The 23,009-nt window shown below is 50.3% G+C and overlaps 1 protein-coding gene and 1 pseudogene across 14 annotated transcripts in view; both read left to right on the top strand.

Annotated features, from left to right (window-relative positions):
* Positions 1–23,009, top strand: part of LOC105493409 (cut like homeobox 2) — a 318,739-nt gene that overhangs the window by 216,569 nt on the left and 79,161 nt on the right. For all 14 annotated transcript variants that reach the window (XM_071071090.1, XM_011761016.3, XM_071071093.1 and 11 more), the window contains one exon: positions 17,043–17,121. In XM_071071090.1, the coding sequence (XP_070927191.1) occupies positions 17,043–17,121 (79 nt within the window). The remainder of the gene's footprint in view (positions 1–17,042; positions 17,122–23,009) is intronic.
* Positions 20,365–20,883, top strand: LOC112428818 (peptidyl-prolyl cis-trans isomerase NIMA-interacting 4 pseudogene; annotated as a pseudogene).

Genomic DNA, 23,009 nt, shown 5'->3' with positions numbered 1-23,009 from the left:
AATCAACATCTATTGAGTATCATCTGTTTGCCAGGCTATGTGCTAAGCACCTTTTATGTATCATCACCTTAATCCTGATGATACTCCTCAGATGTGGATCTTTGTGCCCAAGGCCACAAAGAGGGAGGCGTTTACTGGGAATCAAACCCAGGCTCCTCACCTCCGGAGCCCACTGCAGAGGGCTGAGTCCACAGCGAGCACCGCAGGTGGAAAGCTAGAGGCAGCTAGGACCCCGGCCAGACCGAGCTGGGATCAGACAGAGGAGGGCACGCACGCCCGGCTGAGGCTCTCCCAGGGCTGTCTCCAACCACACTCCACAGATACGTCCAGAAAGGGCGCTGCTATATTTAAAAGCCTGGGCAGGGTGGTACTTCAGTGACATTTGGGCGGCTGCCTTTCCAGAAAGGGCACACGTGTTCTTTTAGCTCCGCTCTTCTGGGCTGGTATTTCAGAGAACTTGTCACGATCACTGCAAGGGGGAGGCCACTGCCACTTGGGATCCCTGCAGCCTTCCCAGAGGCATGGCTACTGCAGCACAGGGCTGAGAGAGCACAGGGTGGTGAGAGCTCATGGGCCAGGTCAGGGTCACCAAGCCAGGTCAGGGGGCAGCAGGTGTCACTGGGGCCTGGCGTGTAGACCCTGGACAGCCCCGAGTCTCAAGAGGGTGCCTGTTGCTGGGGGCAGGATGGGGAGAGGGGTTCTTGGCATTGCTGACCCTCTGCCCACGCTCTGGTTTTTTGGCTTCAGCCCTCATGTTCCAGTGGCTTCCACCTCTCATGTCCCCCTGGACGATGTCATCTTCTCACACACTCTTACAACCCTTTGGCCAGAAATTCCAAAACGGTCTGTGGCCTGGCCACCCTCACCCTGTGTTTAACAGTGAACAAAGCATATCTTTTGTTTGTTTATTTGTTTGTTGGTTTTTGGGATGGAGTCTCTTGCTCTGTTGCCCAGGCTGGAGTGCGGTGGTGTGATCTCTGCTCACTGCAGCCTCTGACTCCAGGTTCAAGCGATTCTCCTGCCTCAGCAATTGAAGTACAGGTGCCCACCACCACGCCCTGCTAATTTTTTTTTCATATTTTTAGTAGAGACAGGGTTTCACCATGTTGGCCAGGCTGGTTTTGAACTCCTGACCTCAGGTGATCCACCTGCCTTGGCCTCCCAGAGTGCTGGAATTACAGGTATGAGCCACTGTGTCTGGCCCGAAGCGTATCTTTTAACCCTGGTGTCTTCGCACCCCAGCTGGGTCCTGATGTCCCTGCTCTCTAGGTGGGGACGCTGAGGCACAGAGCATTCCAGGAAAACTGCTAGTTCTTTCTCCACCTAGGCATACCTCACCGCCCAGGGAGACTCACGTTCCCGCAGAAACCGCAAATGGCCTTTTTCTCCAAGCCCAGGTTGGAACTGAGTCAGAAGGGCCTCTTCTTCTGTGTGCAGGACGCACATGGAGGTTCGGCTGGCACTTTGCCAGCCACAGGGTGGGGAGAGGGGTGCTGCCTGGAAGCAGAAGTAGGACGAGGACCAGCCCTCCTGCTGCAACACTGTCTGTTTGTCACCCGGCTGTGCAATCACTCCTCGGAGGAGCGGGGAGGGGCTGGTGGGCTTTGAGAAATTTCAAGGAGGGGGGCGAAGCCAGGATAAAGGGGGTGTCGGTCTAGGCCACAGAGAAACGCTAATGCTCGTGGGGCCTGGATGGGCTGACACCCATACGGGGAGCCAAACGCAGACCCTCAGCCTGTCCCAACAGACGGCTGACACCCAGCTCCAGGTGGCCGCTGTCGACGGAAACATGGGCCCAGGGTGGCCAGATCCTCTAATTTCCCAAGAGAAGCCAGCAATTTGGAACTCTTCTGGTTTTTAAATACTGGCTCAATATATATGCACATATTTTCATGCTCACAGGACTTTATGGAGGTATAATTTACATACAGTAAAATGCGCAAATCTTAAGTGTATAACTTGATGAATTTTGACAGCTCAAATATTTTTAAAACACTGGAGGGTCCAAGAAAATATGTTGTCCATGGGGTGCATCTGGCCATGGACCCACCATCCATGGCCCCCAGTCTCGTGTGTCGTGTGACCCCCGTGAACGAGGTGGGACACACACGTGCAGTGAGCACACACGACAGTATCCCATGGGGAGGGGCAGGCTTTGGCAAGAGCCCAGTGATCATGCATCATCCCTTTACTCACACAGCGCAGTGAACAGGCTCTGGAGCCCAGGCTGGGATCTGAGCTCTGCCACTTGCTGTGTGACTTTGCACATGTTACCCCGCCTCTCTGAAGGCTCATTTTCCCCATCTGTGAAATGAGGACGAGAAGGATACAGACCCCAGGACTGTTGCACAGATTCACTGAACTCACATGATAAGCACTAGAAAAAGTCCTGGGTGCTATTATCTTTTTTTTTTTTTTTTTTTAATTAATAGACCCTTTGTTTTTTGGTGGAGGTGGAGACAGAGTCTCACTCTGTTGCCCAGGCGGGAGTGCAGTGGCATAATCTCGGCTCACTGCAACCTCCACCTCCCAGGTTCAGGTGATTCTCCTGCCTCAGCCTCCTGAGTAGCTGGGATCACAGGTGCACGACACCGTGCCCAGCTAATTTTTGTATTTTTAGTAGAGACAAGGTTTCACCATGTTGGCCAGGCTGGTCTCAAACTCCTCACCTCAGGTGATCCACCTGCCTTGAGCCTTCCAAAGTGCTGGGATTACTGGCATGAGCCACTACGCCCAGCCTAGACCCTATTTTTTAGAGCAGTTTTATTTGGGTTTAGAGAGAGTTTGAGCAGAAAGTATAGGGAGCTGCCGTAGACTCCCTCTTCCCCCACCCCAATTCCCTGATGACTAACATCCTGTGTTAGCGTGTGGTGCATTTGTTACCGTGAGGAACCTGTGTTGAGGCATGACTATTGACTACAGTCCATACTTTACATGAGGGGCCACTCTTTGTGTTGCAAAGTTCTAGGGGCTTTGACAAATGCATGATGTCATGTACCCACCATTACAGTGTCATACAGGATAGTGTCACTGCCATCGGGAATATTTCTTAGTTCTCACGGCTGCTACCAAAAAAAAGGCCAAAGTGGCTTACAAAGAGCCCCTGGTGGGCTAATGGGAGCCCACCCCCATTCCCTCCCACTCAGGGAAGCACAGCACATTTAGGTGACAGAAGGGACATTTTAGGGATGAACCTGAGTTTGTTCTGAATTACCCAAAATGGAAACCATTTGCCCACTTCAGGTGGGGGCGTGGGGGCATCACACAGATTCCAGTCCCAAATTCCTTACCACACAACTGGCTCTGAGTCCAAAGACAGCCCCCCACCCCCAATTCACACCCTGCCTTGGCCCCTCGTGTGTGTATATTGGAGCCGCCTTCTCAGCTCTCTGGACCTCTAAAATAAAAGGACCCAGGCCGCGCCGGGAGCGTTCGGAGGCTCAGATGCGCTGATTCCTGTGAAAGGTTTTTGTAAGCTATAAAAAGCTCTAGATTCAAATTGGAAGGTATTATGATTATAATCAGTTAGGCAGAAAAATTGAACTGTTGGCAAAGCGAGCCTGGCCTTTGGAGGCTGAGCCTTGGGAAGACATCCTAATCGGTTGCACACGGGGCTGGTGGCAGTTGTCTGTGGTTTGTTCCTCTGGGAGGAGGTGGCCCGAAAGACAAACAGCTGGAAACTGCCTCTGGCTGGAATGGCAAGGTCAGAGCCGTAGCGCCCACTCTAGGTTGTTCCTGCGTGCATGACCTGCCAGCCACATGCCAAGCAGCGTGGGGCCATGCTTGTGGCATCAGCTCCCAAAAAGAGAAAACTGGACACAGATGCTTCCCAGAGCTCATGAAAGTGGATCTGGATTCCCAGCTTCATGTACTGGTCACACCCAGGCAGGGCAGGAAACAGAACTTCTGCCCTGGTCTCATCTCCATATATGACCATATCAAAGAATTGATACTGCAGCTTTCGGCTCATTATAGGAACATATAGTGTATTTTTTTAATACCCAAAAGCAAAATTTATTTGCAAGGCGCTAAAGAAAGCCTCCTGTCCCTTTTATGCCAGGAGCCCTCGGAAGAGAAGTGAAATTGTGTATTCACTGCTAAAAAAAAGCCCTGGCTTATACAATTTTAACAATAGAAAAATGATCTTTGTGCTTCAGTGCGTGGATGCTTAGAGGAAAACAGGCAGTCTGTTCAGGTAGCTGGTGAATTACAAATGAGTGGTTCCCCTTTGTTTTGAGTGACAAGCAATTTAAATGCAGTCTTACGTGGAGGCCTGGAAATTGTTTTTCCCCCAGAAGACAGAGAGAACGAGAGGAAAAGGAAAAGGGAAAAAAGCTTCCTTTTGGAACTGAGAGATTATATTAGTTGCCACCAAGCGGAGGTGAGAAGTTAGAACTTCATTTGATAATTATAAAGTCAGTAGTTTGTGATTGGACATAATTGATGATTACACTGTTGCTAATAGCAGGCCTGCCAGCCGCTGCTTGTGGGACATTTCATTTTTGCACTGCTTCCAAGCCGTGAAAGCCAGCCTGGCACGGAACACCACTCGCGGTATCTCCGGGAGCCTGACATAAATGCATTTGGGGGCTTGTATTATGTTGGATCAAAAGTGTTCTTAATGCCGACATTTGAAAACACTTTGCTCTGTGCCTTATTTTTACCCTGGAAATAATTACAAATATGAGAATAAAATTGCATGGCATTCCTCTTCCTGCAGACCCACCCCTCAGTCAGAGCCTGGGTGGGTAGGTGGGCTTCCTAGGTCTTGCACTGGCCTCATTAAAATCCCAGTGGTGGTCCAGAGGGGTTCAGGGCATGTTCATGTGAGGGCAAGACAATATTTATCTGTTTCTCTCTCTCTCTCTCTCTATGTCTGTATGGGCCAGAATTACAAGACTCACACCTGTAATCCCAGCGCTTCAGGAGGTCAAGGCAAGAGGATTACTTAAGGCTAAGAGTTCAAGATCAGTCTGGGCAACATAGCAAGACCCCACCTCTACAAAAAAAAAAAAAATGAAAATATTAGCCAAACATGGTACCATATGCCTGCAGTCCCAACTACTTGTGAGGCTGAGGCAGGAAGATCACTTGAGCCCAGGAGTCTGAGGCCACAGTGAGCTATGATGGCACCACACCACTGCACTCCAGCCTGGGTGACAGAGTGAGACCCCATCACTAAAAGATATATATATATTATATCTGCCTTGGTGAATTAGCATCTAGAATCAATGCACAACTGAGTCTGAAGGGCCTTTGGCCCATAGCCCAGCACCTTCACTTTACAGATGGGGAAACTGAGGCTCTGAAAGGGAAAATGACTGCCCAAGGTGAATGGGGATGCAGGCCCCAGTTAAAACCAGAACCCAGGTCTCCTCACCCCAAGGCTAGCTTCTGCTCTTTCCTGCCCTGCTGTTTGCTTCCCCAAGACAAGTGCTGGGACCTCTGGGGCAGATCCTGGGCCTCTGTCCCCTCCCTACTAGGGAGCTTGCGAGAAGTCTCCACGGAGCAGTCAGGACCTCAGCTGAGTTTGAGCTACCAAGAGGGCATCATTCTCCACTGTTCTCTGGGAAGCCTCGGGGTTTTATGTAAGTTTGGCAGTTTGGCAGGATTAGCTCAGGGAGGCTCTTAAGTTTCTTCCTTATATTATGTATGGTCTGTTCATTCAGTCAGTGTTGGTTTATTGCCCACTCTGTGCCCAGCCCCGCCTGGGCTCTGAGGGAGAAAAATGTTAATGTCATAGCAGGAGCCATGGAAGATCATCCAGTAGGTCAGGCGCAGTGACTCAGGTCTGTAATCCCAGCACTTTGGGAGACTGAGGCAGGAGGATCACGTGAGCCCAGGAGTTGGAGACCAGTGTGGGCAACATAGTGAGACCCTCATCTCTGAATGAATGAATGATTATCCAGTTGTTAAAGCCCCAAGCTGTGGAGTCATCCATGGCCCCTCTGTTGCTCTTATGCCTCCAAAATCCACTCTGTGTTCCCAAGGAGCAAGTCCTGTGGCTCAACCTTCAGAATCCCAGAATCCTAGCACCACTGCCACCATCCTGCTCTGAGCCGCCTGGGTTGTTCTCCTGGAACTCGGCAGGAGCCACCTCCCTGGTCTCCCTGTTTCCACCCCAGCCCCTCAGTCCCATCTCTGCACAACAGCCAGATGGGTCCTGTTAAAACACAAGTCAGATCACATGAATCTGCTCTCCTCTGTGCAAAACCCTCCCGTGGCTCCTCAGACCCCTCGGAGAGAAAGGCTGGGTCCCCGCAGTGACCCCCAGGGCTATGCCCCTCCCTTCACCTCCCGACCCCCTTTCCTCTTCCCCTTTGTCTACCACCTCCCGCCACACCAGCCTCTCTGCTGGCGTTCAAACAAGCCAGACAGCCCCTGCCCCAGGGCCTTTGCACCTGCTATTCTCACTGCCTGCAATACTCTTTCCCAAATCTCCCCATGACGCCTTCCCCTCCTGTGGCCCCACATGCCCTGCCCAGGACTCCTGTCACCTCCCTACTCCATTCTCCTCCCCTGCACTTGACGACTGTCCCACATTATCTTTCATGATTTATTTCATTGCCCGCCTCTGCCTCTAAACATGTCAGCTCCACAGAGGTAGGCGTTTGGGCCAGTCTTGCTTGGCGCTGAATGCCCGGTACCTAGAACAGCCCCATCCCTAGGAGATGCCTGATAAGTATCTATTAAGCAAATAAATGTATTAGGCATCTGTGATGGGTCAAATACTGTCTTAATGCTTTGCATGTATGGTTTTATTTATTTTTATTTCATTTATAAAATATTGTATTTTTTAGAAATGGCCTTTTTTTTAGATGGAGTCTCACTCTGTCGCTCAAAAGTAGTTGTGGTTTTTGCCATTTTGGTTTTTTGTTTTGTTTTTGTTTAGTAGAGATGGAGTTTCACTATATTGGCCTGGCTGGTCTCAAACTCCTGACCTCAGGTGATCCACCGGCCCCAGCCTCCCAAGATGCTGGGATTCCAGGTGTGAACCACCATGCCCAGCCATATTCAATTTTTTTAAATGCTAGCCTCTACCCTTGGGATGCCCACTGGCTAGTTGAGGAAATGGAGCAATGTCTGGATAGAACGTAGCATTCCTGCAGCCCTGATGTCAGCAGATGCTGATGGATGCGTGGGCGCCCTGTATTCAGAGGTGGAGATGCTGAGAATCCAGACCAAGCACAAACACCTCCTTTCACTAAAACACAAACACAAATCAGGGTGCCTGGTGCTTTTCCAGGCATCCCTAAGGATCACTATGTATTTGGGCACTGGGGAAGGGTTGGCTTGATTCCCTGGTCATGCACATAGTAGTTGCTCAGTGTGCACCACCTGCTGCTGTTGCAGAGTTACTGTGCACCCCGTGCCCATCACCATTGCAGGCTGAGGCATTGAGGGCAGAATCTGGAAGCTAGACCTGCACCTCTGAAGAGAGAGGGCCTCAGAGCTCAAGCTCTGAATCACTGACTTACCCATGAGGGTTCAAAATGAATTAATGACTTACACCTGTGAGTTCAAAATGAATTAGTGACACACCTGTGAATTCAAACTGAGTGACTTACACCTGAAGGCGCAAAGTGAATTAATGACTGACACCTGAGGGTCCAAAAAATGAATTAGTGACTTCTACCTGAAAGGGCAAAATGAATTAATGACTTACACCTGAGGGCTCAAAATGAATTAGTGACTTACCCCTAAGGGTTCAAAATGAATTAGTGACTTACACTTGGGAATTCAAAATGAATTAGTGATTTACATCTGAGAAGGCAAAACAATGACAATGACAGATGGCCAAATGCAGTAATTCTGTTCCAGTCAATCGGTCTTTTTTTTTTTGAGACAGAGTCTTGCGCTGTCTCCCAGGCTGGAGTGCAGTGGCATGATCTCGGCTCACTGCAACCTCTGCCTCCCGGGTTCAAGAGATCCTAGTGCCTTAGCTTAGCCTCCTGAGTAGCTTGGATTACAGCTGCCCTCCTAATATTTGTATTTTTAGTAGAGACAGGGTTTCACATGTTGGCCAGGCTGGTCTCGAACTCCTGACCACAGATGATCCATCCACCTCAGTCTCCCAAAGTCCTAGTATTATAGGCATGAGCAGCCACACCCAACCTTAATCAGTCTTTAGAACCAGCTGGTGCTGGCTCCTGAAACAGGCTAGGATGGGGTCTCTCTGGGACCCCGGGTGACCCTCCAGAGGGCCAGAGAGGGTCTCCAATTTCTGCCCCATTTTGGCTGGAGCCTGAGAGCCCAGTTTGACAACAGTAGCTATCAAAAACAAACATCAAACTTATTTCTTATTTAAGCTCTGATATTAAAATGTAATTTTCATTTGGTCAGCAGCATCACTGGTGGATGGCAGAGAGCACGTTAGCACTCGCCGGGGAACGGGGGCCCCAGCAGACAGACCTGGAGGCAGACAGGGTGGAGTCCTGCAGCTCCTCCTGGCCTCCCGTCCCCCACCCACCTGCCTGCCTGGCTCCTCCACTCTTTTGGTTATTCCAGCTGCTTCCACCAGCCCCCAACCAAAGAATCGATTCTGAATGGAGGCTGAGAAGCATGGGCTTTGCTGTCAGACTAAGCTGGGTCTGAGTCTCAGCTCCCAAAGCCATGTGGTCGTCACCCTCTGTGCCTCGACATCTTCTTCAGTTAAATGGGATAGTCACACCCCCAGAGCGATGAGGGTTAAGCTAATGTGCATCCAGTACATGGCACAGTGCCTGGCACAGAGTCGGTGCTCAGTAGTCACTGTCATCAACAATAATAATGCACAAATCAGCCAATCAAAGTAGGCTTTACCCCCATTTTCCGGGTGGTAGGAGATCAGAAGGTTGCTGTAAAGAAAAGGGATCTCTCACAGAGACTCTCAGAGTGAGTGGGAACCCTCGGGATAGTCTGGCCAGACCTCCCCACGTGTGGGTCTCCCTGAGTACCTTCACAGCCTCGCAGATACAGGGGCATGTACTTGGGTGCCTCCCCTGTTGGGGAGCCCAGTACCTCCCACCCAGACCCCAAAGCACCCCCGAGTGGTCACCATGAGCCCCTCCCACTCTGGTACATCTGAGCAAGTCTCGCCCCTGCTTCGTGGCTTCCAGGGGTTCTCATCGCTCCTCTCCATGGCCCATCGGCCCCTACCCACCACGCCAAACCTGTCTCCCACCACAGCCCACCTCGCTCTCTGTGGCCCTCCTTTCCTCTCTGTGTCTCCCCCACTCTTTCCCCTCTTTGCCTTTTGTGTGGCCCCCTGATCTGCATGCCCCAGAGGGACAACCAGCCTTCAGAGGCCATCAAGGGACACCCCTTCCCCTCCGAACCCAGCTCATTCCTTCACTCCCCAATCTCTGGGTTGCCTTTCCATTGCCCGAGTTCATTCTGAGACCCTCCAAGCGCCCGCCTCCTCTCGCTTGTCCACCAGTCTTCAGCTTCTTCTGGAATTCCTGCCACATCAGACATCCACCCCCGATCATCTCTCAGAATCACCCTCCCCTCCCCAAAGCCCAGGACCCAGTAGGTAGAGGGAGGCTGTTCTCAAAGTATGTTCCACGGAACCCAGGGAAGGGGTTGTGCAGTCTCGATGGCAGGTCCCCCTTTTCATGCCCACAGCACTTGGAGAAGCACAGTTTGCAGCTGCAAGTCTGGGCCCTGGAGTGAGAGGCACTTGGGCACCAATACCACCTCTGCCACTAACTAGTTCTCTCATCTTGGCCGAGTGACTTAACATCCCTGCCCCTCAGTTTCTTTCTTCCTCTGTAGAACAGGGCCGATCACAATGCCCGCATCCTAAAGGTGTGCTTGGGGGAAGGCGGGGATTTCAAAGAAGACGCCTGGAGCACACAGTAAGGCTTAGAACTTGGCACAGAGCGGTTCTCAGTGGCTCCCAGATGTCACTGCGACCTCAGACAGCTTGGGGGAGCTCAACCTGGGGAGGGGGCCCAAATTTTCTGTTTTTAACCACCTGGCTGAAAAGAGCTATGTGACTGGAACAGGCTTGACTCGCCCCTGGCAGAAGCAGTTCTACACCTGCTGTGTTCATCCTCGGAGGACTAAACACATTGTCACCCCTCATATCACAGCGGGCTGCGTAAATGCCATGTGCTTCCACAGATGCTGAGCTATTCCTGATGGTGACCTTCTTGAGGGTGTCTGTGGATGGTCTCCACCTCCTCCCTCTTCCCTCCTCCTCCCTCTTCTTCCTCCCCCTCCCACTTCTTCCTCTCCTTCCCTTTCCCCTCCTCCTCCCTTTTCCTCTTCCTCCTCCCCCTCCCTCCTCCTCCCTTTTCTTCCTCCCTCCTCCTCCCTCTTCTTCCTCCCTCCTCCTCCCTCTTCTTCCTCCCTCCTCCTCCCTCTTCTTCCTCCCTCCTCCTCCCTCTTCTTCCTTCTACTTCTTCCTCCTCCCTCTTCCTCCCCTTCCTCCTCCCTCTTCCTCCTCCCACTTCTTCCTCCTCCTCCCTCTTCTTCCTCCTACTTCCTCCTCCTCCCTCTTCCTCCTCCTTCTTCCTCCCCTTCCTCCTCCCTCTTCCTCCTCCCACTTCTTCCTCCTCCTCCCTCTTCTTCCTCCTCCCTCTTCCTCCTCCTTCTCCCTCTTTTCCTCCCACTTCTCCCTCCTCCTCCTTCTTCCTCCTCCCTCTTCTTCCTTCCTCCTCCTCCCTATTCTTCCTCTTCCTCCCTTTTCCTCCTCCTTCCTCTTCATCCGCTTCTTCCCTCTTCCTCTTCCCACTTCCTCCCTCCTCCTCCCTCTTTCTCCTTCCTCCTCCTCCCTCTTCCTCCCACTTCTCCCCTCCCTCTTCTTCCTCCTCCCTCTTCCTCTTCCTCTTTCCTCTTCCTCCTGCTCCCCTTCCCTCTTCCTCCTCCTCCTCTTTCCTCTCCCTCCTCCTCTTTCCTCTCCCTCCTCCTCTTTGCTCTTCCTCCTCCCTGCTGTTCCTCCTCCCTGCTCTTCCTCCTCCTCCCTCTTCCTCCTTCCTCCTCCTCCCTCTTCCCCCTCCCTCTTCCCCCCTCTTCCTTCCTCTTCCTCCTCATTCTCCATCTTCCTCCTCCTCCTCTTCCTCCTCTTCTTTTCCTCCCTCTTTCTCCTCCTCCTCCTTCCTCCTCCTCCCTCTTCCCCCTCCCTCTTTCCCCCTCTTCCTTCCTCTTCCTCCTCATTCTCCATCTTCCTCCTCCTCCTCTTCCTCCTCTTCTTTTCCTCCCTCTTTCTCCTCCTCCTCCCTCTTCCTCCTCCTCTTCCTATCTTTTCCTCCTCCTTTCCACATGGCCTTCAAGGGTCTTCCTGTCATAGGGCAAATCTGTCATTCTGGGCACTTTGCTGCTGCCCTTCTGTATATTTGGGCAGAGCCATGAGACAGAAACACACAGTCTCTTGTTGAACATGGCCTTTTATACCAAGCTCACTTGTTCCCAGCATGTGGGTGAAATGCATTGAGTTGCAACCCTTGGAAAAGATAGCCTATGTGATTAGAAAAAGAATTTTCTGATTTATTTGAAAGCTTTCATCAGCTTCCGTGGGAGTCTTTGCTGCATGTTAGCTCATCCTGCCCCAGCAGCTTCGTAGGCAGGTAGAAGTTATTCTTCCCGCTTGATAGATGGACAAACTGGGGCCAAGAGATGCTCATAGTGACATTAGGCCCAGTACCAGGTCAGGCTCTGATGCCCTCAGGAATTTAGGGACTGCGGTGGCTCACGCCTGTAATCCCAGTACCTTGGGAGGCCAAGGCGAGCAATCACCTAATGTCAGAAGTTTGAGACCAGCTTGGCCAACATGGTGAAACCCCGTCTCTACTAAAAGTATAAAAATTAACCACGTGTGGCCGGTCGCGGTGGCTCATGCCTGTAATCCCAGCACTTTGGGAGGCCAAGGCAGGCAGATCACGAGGTCAGGAGATCGAGACCATCCGGGCTAATACGGTGAAACCCCGTCTCTACTAAAAAATGCAAAAAATTAGCTGGGCGTGGTGGCGGGCACCTGTAGTCCCAGCTACTCAGGAGGCTGAGACAGGAGAATAGTGTGAACCCAGGAGGCGGAGCTTGCAGTAAGCCAAGATCACACCATTGGACTCCAGTCTGGGCAACAGAGTGAGACGCCGTCTCAAAAAAAAAAAAAAAAATTAACCAGGTGTGGTAGTACATGTCTATAATTCCAGCTACTCGAGAGGCTGAGGCAGGAGAATCACTTGAACCTGGGAGGTGGAGTTTGCAGTGAGCTGAGATTGCGCCACTGCACTCCAACCTGGGCAACAGAGCAAGACTCCATCTCAAAAAAAGGAATTTAGGGACCTGGCCTTCCACAGACAGCCAGTCATTGTCCTGAAACGAAACTGAATGAGGCAGGAAATCCACACGGCTCCTGTCTTGGAAAGTCACATTGACTTTGGGAAGCCCTAAACATGAACTGATTCACACTGAGTACCAGTCCAGGATTTCTTTTGTTTGTAAAGATAGGGTCTCATTCTATTGCCCAGGCTAATGTGCAGTGGTGTGATCACAGCTCACTGCAGCCACGAACTCCTGGGCTCAAGCGATCCTCCTACTTCAGCCTCCTGAGTAGCTAGGACTACAGGGGTGCACCACCACACAGGGTTCTTTTTCTTTTTTTGAAACAGGGTCTTTCTCTGTTGCCCAGGCTAGAGTGCAGTGGCACAATCATGGCTCATTGCAGCCTCAACCTCCCAGACTCAAGCAATCCCCCCTCCTCAGCCTCCCAAGTAGCTGGGACCACAGGCGTACACCACCACATCCAGGGGTGTATGTGTTGGGGTGGGGGGAGACAGGGTCTTGCTATGTTGCCAGGCTTGTCTGAAACTCCTGGACTCAAGCAATCCTCCCACCTTGGCCTCCCAAGTGCTGAGATTATAGGTGTGAGCCACTGTACCGGGCCTCAGGATAATTTTTGATCTCTGCTTTTAAAAATATTGTCCAGCTGTTAGATGAACCCCTAAAGCAAGGATCAGCTAACTTTTTTCTGTAAGGGGCCAGATAGAAAATATTTTTAGCCTCGCAGACCACAAAGTCTCTTTCACAACTACATAACTCTGCCCTTGTAGCATGAAAGCAGCCATAGACACATAAAGAGTGACTGTGCCTTTGTTCCAATAAAACTTTATTTACACAAACAGATGAAGGGCCAGATTCACACCAAGGACCAAAGATTGCCAACCATTGATCCATGAGATCAACAGTGTCCAGGAGGAAAAGAACACAAGTCACATTTGTAATTTAAAATGTTCTAGTAGTTACAATTTAAAAAGTAAGAAGTGTAGCTGGGCACAGTGGCTCACACCTGTATTCCCATCACTTTGGGAGGCTGAGGCAGGCAAATCACTTGAGGTCAGGAGTTCAAGACCAGCCTGACCAATATGTTGAAACCCCATCCCTACTAAAAATACAAAGATTAGCCAGGCGTGGTGGTGCACATCTGTAATTGCAGCTGTTTTGCACTCCAGCCTGGGTGACAAGGTGAGACTCTGTCTCAAAAAAAAAAAAAAAAAAAAGAAGTGGGTGAATTTAATTTTAATAATATATTTTATTTAGCCTGATATGTTCATAACATAAGCATTTCAAAATGTAATCAATATAAAAATTACTGGCTTTGGGAGGTCAAGGTGGGCGGATTGCCTGAGCTCAGGAGTTCGAGACTGACCTGGGCAACATGGTAAAACCCCGTCTCTACTAAAATACAAAAAAATTAGCCAGGCATGGTGATGAGCACCTGTAATCCCAGCTACTCAGGAGGCTGAGGCAGGAGAATTGCTTGAACCTGGGAGGCAGAGTTTGCAGTGAGCCGAGATCTCACCATTGTACTCCAGCCTAGGCAACACAGCGAGACTGTCCAAAAAAATAAAAATTATTGGGATATTTTATATTCTTTTTTCTTTCTAAGACTTAGAAATGCTATATTTTACACTTACAACCCATCTCAGTTTGGAATCGTTGCATTTCAAGTGCTGAGTAGCACATGGACCGGTGGCTGCCATATTGAACAGCTCTGCTCCAGTGGGGAAAACTAAGACCAAAGCTGTTATCCTCCTTATAATGTTAGATTTAGACTTCCCCACTGGAAGAGATAAATCATGCAAACTGATAAGTGCCATGAAGGGAAAGTAGGGGGTGCTCTAGGCAGGGACAGGGGAACATTAAAGGAATCTTCCAGCATTTGTCCCCACCCTTGCTCAGTCTCTCATGGGAGGCCAGTGCCTTTCCTCAGACCCCAACCAGCACATGCACTCAGCTCAGGCAACCGTAAAATGGAACACTGAGTCATTCTTCCAGCTGATCTTTGATAATTCTTCTTCTAAGACCCAAGAGATGAATTGCTTTTGTTTCTCATTGTTTTCTTGGGTGCCAGGTCACCAGCACCGCAGCCTCTCGCCCAGGGCAGCTGTCGTTGGCTTGTAAGGTAGCAGCATCCTCATGGGCTCTGAAGGCCCGGCCCCACTGGCTGGGGTGGTTTTTCTATCCAGGACAAAAGGAAGGCAGCATTTGAATTCAGAATGGCAATTTGAATCCCCAGACCTGGTGTGAATCTTGGCCCTGCCATTTGCTAACCTGGTGACCTTGGGCAAGTGGCTTGATGTCCTTGAGCCTCCGTTTTCTAATCTGTACGATGGGGCAGGTGGCAGCAGCTGTTTGGTGATTGATGTGTCCGTGGAGACAGAATGTCATGAATAGTAAAAGCTTTTGGCACACGGTAAACGTTCGGTGTCATTTTTTTTTTATTAGCCCATCAGGGATGCCCCCCCGCCCCAAGATTCTGAATGAATTGCCCCCTCCTCAGGGCTCACAGGAGCCACCAGTGTTTGCACCTCCTCCTGTGTTATGCTTCCTACTGGTCATAGCTGTGTCTCCCACTCAACCACATGTCCCCAGAGTAGAAACTGACTCTTGTCCATCTAAGCAAGTATAAAAATCTACCCACAGGGCCGGGCGCAGTGGTTCATGCCTGTAATCCCAGCACTGTGGGAGGCCGAGGTGGGCGGATCACTTGAGGTGAGGAGTTCGAGACCAGCCTGGCCAACATGGTGAAACCCCATCTCTACTAAAAATATAAAAAATTAGCCTAGTATGGTGGCTGGCACCTGTAATCTCAGCTACTTGGGAGGCTGAGGCAGGAGAATTGCTTGAACCCAGAAGGCAGAGGTTACAGTGAGCCGAGATCGTGCCACTGCACTGCAACCTGGGCAACAGAGCAAGACTCCGTCTCTAAATTAATTAATTAATTAATTAATTTTAAATTTAAAAAAGATCTACCTGCGGCTTGGTGATTTTCCCTTTGTCTAGCTTCTAGAACTTTTTTCCTGCCCTCCCCCAAGTGACTTCCCCTCCTCAGAGAGGTAACTCCTGATGTTCTGATACCAAACTGGGTCAGCCTCCCCCCAACTTACACACTCCCAAGGCCACCCTGTGCTTTTCTGCCAAGCGTTTAGCACTTGTAATTAATGAGTCATCTGGGGAGGCTGCCTTAATGCCAGTGTCCCCACCGAACTGTAAGTCCCATAAGGGTGGGGCCCGAGTCTGCCTTGTCCATGGCTGGGCTCTCAGCCCGCAGTGCTTGGCACACAGCAGGTCCTCAGGAAACATTTGTTGAGGGAATGAGAGACTCATTCATGCTGGAAGGTGAGAGACCAGGGACTTTCTCAGAATAACAGTGAGAGAAATTACAGAGATTTTGTAATGGACCTTTTCTTTTTTTTTAAGACAGGGTCTCGCTCTCTTGCCCTGGCTGAAGTGCAGTGGTGCAATCATAGCTCATGGCAGCCTCAAAATCCTGACTTCAAACAATCCTCTTACCTCAGCCTCCTGAGTAGCTGGGACAACAGGCACGAGCCACCATGCCTGGCTAATTTTTTTATCTTGTGTAGAAACAGGGTCTCACTGTGTTCCTCAGGCTGGTTTCGAACTTCTGAGCTCAAATAGTCCTCCCACCTCAGCCTCCCAAAGCACTGAGATTAAAGGCATGAGTCACCACTCCCAGCCTGAAACTAACCTTTTTAAATCACTTTAATCACCCATACATTTCCACCTCTTTTAAAGAGGGTAATGCTGTTACCCTCCAATATTTGTTGAAATTGTTTGATATCTTACGAGAGCTTTAACAATTTCTCTTTAATTTTCAGTGGCAAGAAATATTCTCTAGACATGTCCCACTTTCCTCCTAAATCATGTATCACATTTGAACTTCCAATCTACCCTTTACTAATAAGAAGAATAACAGGTGTTACCAACATACTGTGTGCTGGGCCCTGTGCTTAGCACTTAGGTGCAGCTCCATTTAATCCCAACAGGCCTAGGAAGTAGGTCCTGTTATTTACCCTGCATTTTACAGATGAAGAAACTGAGGATCGGAGAGGGGCAGTGCAAGGCCACACAGCCTGCACACAGTGGAGCTGGGCTTTCAACCCAGATTTTCTAACTCCACAGCCCACACTTTTAATCTTCATTTCTCCTTCTTGCCCCTCCCCCATCCCATGTTTGCACAGGTAGAAAATGACTAAGGCCAGGTGCAGTGGTGGTCTGTAATCCCGGCACTTTGGGAGGCCAAGGCAGGGGCATCGCAGGAGGTCGAGACCAGCCTGGGCAACATAGCAAGACCCCATCTCTTAAACAAACAAGAAAAAAAATGCATGGCCAGCCATGGTGGCTCATGCCTGTAATCCCAGAATTTTGGGAGGCCAAGGTGGGCAGATAACCTGAGGTCAGGAGTTTGAGACCACCCTGGCCAATGTGGTCAAACCCTGTCTCTACCAAAAGTACAAAAAATGTAGCTGGGCATGGTGGTGGGCACCTGTAGAGGTGGCGGGCACCTGTAATCCCAGCTACTCAGGAGGCTGAGGTAGAAGAATTACTGGAACCCAGGAGGCTGAGGTTCAATGAGCTAAGATCACTCTGGTGCTCCAGCCTGGGCAACAGAGCGAGACTCTGTCTCAAACAAAACAAAACAAAACAAAACAAACCTGCAGGTGTTTTCTTGTGGGAAAAAAAAAATGATGAACTTTGCTTACAGACAAAGATGCCATGGTTACACGTGACTCTTTCTCTTCTTGTCTCCAAAGGTGGTGGCCCTTAGTAAGAGAAGTCAGGAGGCGGAGGCTGCTTTTCTGAGTGTTTACAAGCAATTAATTGAAGCACCAGGTAAGAAACGCTTGGGCTCCATAATTGGATAGTTAACGACAATAAATAGCCATTAGGACTGCGACACAGGGACTTTGAAGTGGGATGTGGGGACACACCTGGGTTCCTGGGTGAGGCCAGGCACTCCGTACAGGGCAGGGGGGCTGCGGCCAGTTTGGTGTGACATGTCCCCACAGGGCTCCCCCGATCTTCCCTCATCATGTTGTCACATCAGCCAGGAGCCTGCTTTAGGGGTATCCTGGTGAGATCTCCCACCTGGACCTCCTTGGGGAGCTGGAATCTTACCCACTAGAGCCCCCATCCCATTAGCACAGAAGACTGAGGGCTCCCAGTGCTCTCTGCCTGCAGGTGGCAATAGAGGCAAGACCTCCAGTCCTCCCCCAGAATGGCACAGCCAACCCCAAAAATCTGTTGTTAAGTAAAAGCCAGCCCCAGAAGAGCACATCCTGAGGATTCCACCTACAGAAAATCTAAAAACAGACAATTAATGTTACTCAGTGGCCAAAAGGGGGAAGCAGTCCATATGGTCATCAACAGATGGATGCACAAACAAAATGTGGCCTAGACTTACAAGGGAGTATTACTCAGCCATGAAAAGGAATAGAGGGCTGGGTGCAGGGGATCACACCTGTAATCTCAGCACTTTAGGAGGCCAAGGTGGGCCGATCACCTGAGGTCAGGAGTTTGAGACCAGCCTGGCCAACTCAGCAGTTTTAGTAGAAATCCCATCTCTACTAAAAATACAAAAATTAGCCAGGTGTGGTAGTGGGCACTTGTAATCCCAGCTACTCGGGAGGCTGAGACAGGAGAATTGCTTGAACCCAGAAGGTGGAGGTTGCAGTGAGCTGAGAACGTGCCTGCACTCCAGCCTGGATGACAGCAAGATTCTGTCCTCTGTCTCAAATAAAAAAGGAATGGAGCTGTGATATGTGCTTCAGTGAAGATGAACCTCGAAAACACAGTGCTGAGTGAAGGCCAGAAACCAAGGCCATGTAGTGTCGGATTCCATTTACATGAAACATCCAGAACAGGAAAGCCATAGATAGAGACAGAGTTGATTGGTGGTTGCCTGGGCTGGGGAGGGAGATTGGAGAGTGACTGCTTAATCAGTATGAGTTTCTTTTGGGGGGATAAAAATATTCTGGAACTAAGTGAACAAGCGGTTGTAGAACATCGAGAATGTACTAAATGCCATTGAATTGTTCACATTAAAATGATAATTTTTCTGTTGTATCAATTTCACCTTAATTGAAAAAAAAAAAAAGTCAACCTGTACTGTTGGAAGTCAAGATAGTGGTTTCAAACACTTGAAGGGGGCAAGAGTTCCTGGGAGGGGCCTCTGGGTGCTGGGACTGTGGTTTCTCGGTCCTGGTTTGGGTTACAGTTTGAAAACATTTGGTTGTACACAGAGGATCTATACATATGCCAGACATCCATAAAAGCTTCCCCTATTTTATTTATTTTATTTTATTTTCGAGACAGGGTGTTGCTCTGTCGCCCAGGCTGGAGTACAGTGGCGTGATCTCAGCTCACTGCAACCTCCGCCTCCTGGGTTCAAGCAATTCTCCTGCCTCAGCCTCCCGAGTAGCTGGGATTACAGGCACCCACCACCATTCCCGGCTAACTTTCTGTATTTTTAGTAGAGACAGGATTGCCCTATATTGGCCAGCCTGGTCTCAAACTCCTGGCCTCAAGTGATCCACCGACCTCAGCCTCCCAAAGTGCTGGGATTACAGGTATGAGCCACCGTGCCCAGCCAAAACTTCCCCTTATTTTAAATGGCCCATCCCCTGCTACCTTCTCATTTACTGACCCAGAAACAGGAGCCCAAAGAGTTGAAACGATCTGCTTACCAATGGCAGAACCCAGAGGAGGCCTTGCTGTGGTAACTCTCCCCACCCAGACCTCCCCCGGTCCTTTCCCCATCCTTCCACACAGTGGCAGGAATCAGCACTACTGGAGGTGTTTGAGGCTGGGGGCCTGTGAAGAGGAAAATGACATCCCACCCTCAGCTGTCCGACTGCAGAACCCAAGCCACAGAGAACACAGAGTCATTTAGATTGGATGTCAAGGTCATTTCTGGGATCTTTGTATTTGGGACGGGAAAGTCCTCTGTTCCTCTGTCTGGGGCAACTGTCGTGGGTCGGATAGTGTGGCCTCCAAAATTTATGTCTACGTGGAACTTCAAAATATGACCTTATTTGAAAATAAGTCTTTGCAGATGTAATTAGCTAAGGATCTCCAGATGAGATCATCCTGGCTTTAGGGTGAGCCCTGAATCCAATGACTGGTGTCATAAGAAGTATGAAACTAGGCACCGTGGCTCAAGCCTGTAATCCCAGCACTTTGGGAGACAGAGGCAGAAGGATCACTTGAGGTCAGAAGTTCAAGACAAGCCTGGCCAACATGGAGAAATCCCATCTCTACGAAAAATACAAAAATTAGCCAGGCGTGGTAGCATGCAAGCCTGTATTCCCAGCTACTCAAGAGGCTGAGGCAGGAGAATCACTTGAACCCAGGAGGCAGAGGTTGCAATGAGATCACACCACTGCACTCTAGCCTGGGTGACAGAGCAAGACCCTGTCTCGAAAAAAAAAAAAAAAAAAAGAAAGAAAAAAGTAGAGGCGAGGGCATAGAGATAGCCACTGAGGAAAGCCGTGTGAAAACAGAGGCAGGGGTGGGAGTGATGTAGCTACAAGGCAGGGAGCACCAAAGATTGCCAGCAACCGCGAGCAACTGGAAGAGACAAGAAGGATCCTCCCCTAGAACCTTCAGAAGGAGTACAGCCCTGCCAGTGTCTTGATTTTGGAGTTCTGGTCCCCAGAACTGCAAGACAATAAGTGTCTGTTTTTTTCAGCCGCCACTGGTGGTGCTTTTTTGCTGCAGCCCTGGGGCACTAGTCCAGTAATGCTGACACAGCTTGCCCTCCAACAGTGTGGGCTGGATGAAGAGGGAGTCTTCTGGCCTGTTGCTACTCAGTGTGGTCTGTGGACCAGAAACACCAGCCTCACCTGCAAGCTGGTTAGAAATGCAGAGTCTCAGCCGGGTGCGATGGCTCACGCCCATAATGCCAGTACTTTGGGAGGCCAAGATGGGGGGATCACTTGAAGCCAGGGGTTTGAGACCAGCCTAGGCAACATGGAGAAACCCTGTCTCTACAAAAAATACAGAAAGTATCCGGGCATGGTGGCGGGCGCCTGTGGTCCCAGCTACTTGGGAAGCTATGGTGGGAGAATTGCTCGAACCCAGGAGGTGGAGGTTGCAGTGAGCTGAGATTGTGCCACTGCACTCCAGCCTGGGTGACAGAGCAAGACTCTGTCAAAAAAAAAAAAAAAGAGGTTCAACAACAAGCTTCCAAGATGCCGCCCAAAGGAAAAAGTGGTTCTGGAAAAGTGGGGAAAGGGGGAGCAGCCTCTGGGAGTGACAGTGCTGACAAGAAGGCTCAAGGTCCCAAAGGTGGTGGCAATGCAGAAAAGGTCAGACACATTCTATGTGAAAAACATGGCAAAATCATGGAAGCCATGGCAAAGTTAAAGTCTGGGATGAGATTCAATGAAGTGGCCTCACAGTATAGTGAAGATAAAGCCAGGCAAGGGGGCGACTTGGGTTGGATGACCAGAGGGTCCATGGTGGGACCATTTCAAGAAGCAGCATTTGCCTTGCCTGTAAGTGGGATGGATAAGCGTGTGTTTACAGACCCGCCGGTTAAGACGAAGTTTGGAGATCATATTATTATGGTTGAAGGAAGAAAATAAAATCATATGAAAGACTGAAAAAAAAAAAAAAAGAAAGAGAGGGAGGGAAGGAAGGAGGGAGGGAAGGGAAGGGAAGGGAAGGGAAGGGAAGGGAAGGGAAGGGAAGGGAAGGGAAGGGAAGGGAAGGGAAGGGAAGGGAAGGGAAGGGAAGGGAAGGGAAGGGAAGGGAAGGGAAGGGAAGGGAAGGGAAGGGAAGGGAAGGGAAGGGAAGGGAAGGGAAGGGAAGGGAAGGGAAGGGAAGGGAAGGGAAGGGAAGGGAAGGGAAGGGAAGGGAAGGGAAGGGAAGGGAAGGGAAGGGAAGGGAAGGGAAGGGAAGGGAAGGGAAGGGAAGGGAAGGGAAGGGAAGGGAAGGGAAGGGAAGGGAAGGGAAGGGAAGGGAGGAAGGAAGGAAGGAAGGAAGGAAATACAGAGTCTCAGGCCCCATCCCTGGCCCACGGAATCAGCTTCTGCATTTTATCAAGCTCCCCTGGTGATCTTGGAGCACGGGAAAGTTTGAGAAGCACAGGCCTGATGTAGAAGTTGCCTTTGTTCTGTGCTCTGTATTTCACACGCCCCGTGGGAGCAGGTCCAAGCAGCTCGCTTCTCTGTGGCACAGAGAGGTTGAGCCCAATGCCCAAGGTCTCACAGGCAGGGAGAGACGTGACTCGGGTCTCATCATGTATTACAAATTTTTCCAGACTGTGCTCCATGTGGCTGCATGTGGAAGGCTGAGTTAGTTTCCTATGGCTGTTGTAATAAATTACCATAGATGCCTTAAAACAACAGAGATTCATTCCGTCCCTGTTCTGAAGGCCACAGGCCCAAGATCAAGGTGTCAACAGGGCTATACTTTCTCTGAAAGCTCAGGAGGATACTTCCTGGCTTCTTCCAGCTTCTGGTGGCTCCAGGTGTCCCTTGGCTTCTGGCTACATCACTCCAATCTCTCCTCTGTATCTTGGTCTCAGTCTCCCTCTCCTTTCTCTCTCTCTCCTTTTAAAAAAATATATATGAGGTCTTTGCTCTGTGGCCCAGGCTGGAGTGCAGTGGTGTGATCATAGCTCACTGCAACCTCAGACTTCTGAACTCAAACAATCTTCCTGCCTCAGCCTCCCAAGTCCAGCCAATTTTTTAAATTTGTTTTTTGTAGTCCCAAAGTCTCACCATGTTACCCAGACTGGTCTCAAACTCCTGGCCTCAAGTGATCCTCCCGCCTCTGCCTCCCAAGTAGCTGGGATTACAGGTGTGAGCCACTGTGCCCAACCTCCTTTCTCTTGTAATGACACTTGTCATTAGATTTAGGGGCCACCTGGATAATCCAGATTGATTTCATCTCAAGATCCTTAATTACATCTGCAAAGACACTTTGGTTCTTTTTTTTTTTTTTTTAAGAGACAGGGTCTCGCTCTGTTTCCCAGGTTGGAGTACAGTGGTGCAATCTTGGCTCACTGCAGCCTCGACCTCCTGAGCTCAAGTGATCCTCCCACCTCAGCCTCCCAAGTGGCTGGGTATGCAGGTGCAGCCACCATGCCCAGCTCAAAGACACTTTGAATAAAGTCACATTCACAGGTTCCAGGCATTAGGACACAGAGGTATCCTTCTGGGATGCTCAGCCAGTACACACGCGCCTGCTGCCTGGTCCCATGCTCCACCCCATCCCACGCTCACGGGAACAGTCCAGCCACGTGGGTTTTCCCAGTGATGAGAGTGGAAGGAATGGCAAGAGCTGATGGCACAGCTGCAGGCTGTGGTCCCTGCGAGGACCTGGCGCTATGGCACGAGGCCAAGACAGCCCATGTGTCTGCAGCTGGGGTCATTATCACGCTCATTGCCGGCCATACCATACTCATGGCTAAGAGGACCAGTGGCACCATTCCTTGACACCTTTTTGCTTAAAATGTCTCCACTCTCATCAGTGATATCTATAAAAAGACACCCTCTTATTTCCCACCCTTTTCGATCCTTTGGGTCCCACCGTGTCAACGACAAATGACACTGGAGGATGACCCTGTACAGACCAGAGATGCCTCCCTGGGTCCCCAGGCAGCGCACTCCCACGGGACCCCGTAGTACCTCAATTGTAACACGAGGGGGCAGCACTGAGATAGATATTCGTGTGCTTTCAGGCTCAAAGACACAGATTCAAATCCTGTTTGT

Source organism: Macaca nemestrina, chromosome 10 (genome assembly GCF_043159975.1).
Source record: "Macaca nemestrina isolate mMacNem1 chromosome 10, mMacNem.hap1, whole genome shotgun sequence".
NCBI lineage: Eukaryota > Metazoa > Chordata > Mammalia > Primates > Cercopithecidae > Macaca > Macaca nemestrina.
The sequence above is the reverse complement of the archived record's forward strand: the minus strand, read 5'-3'. Positions and strand labels throughout refer to the sequence as shown.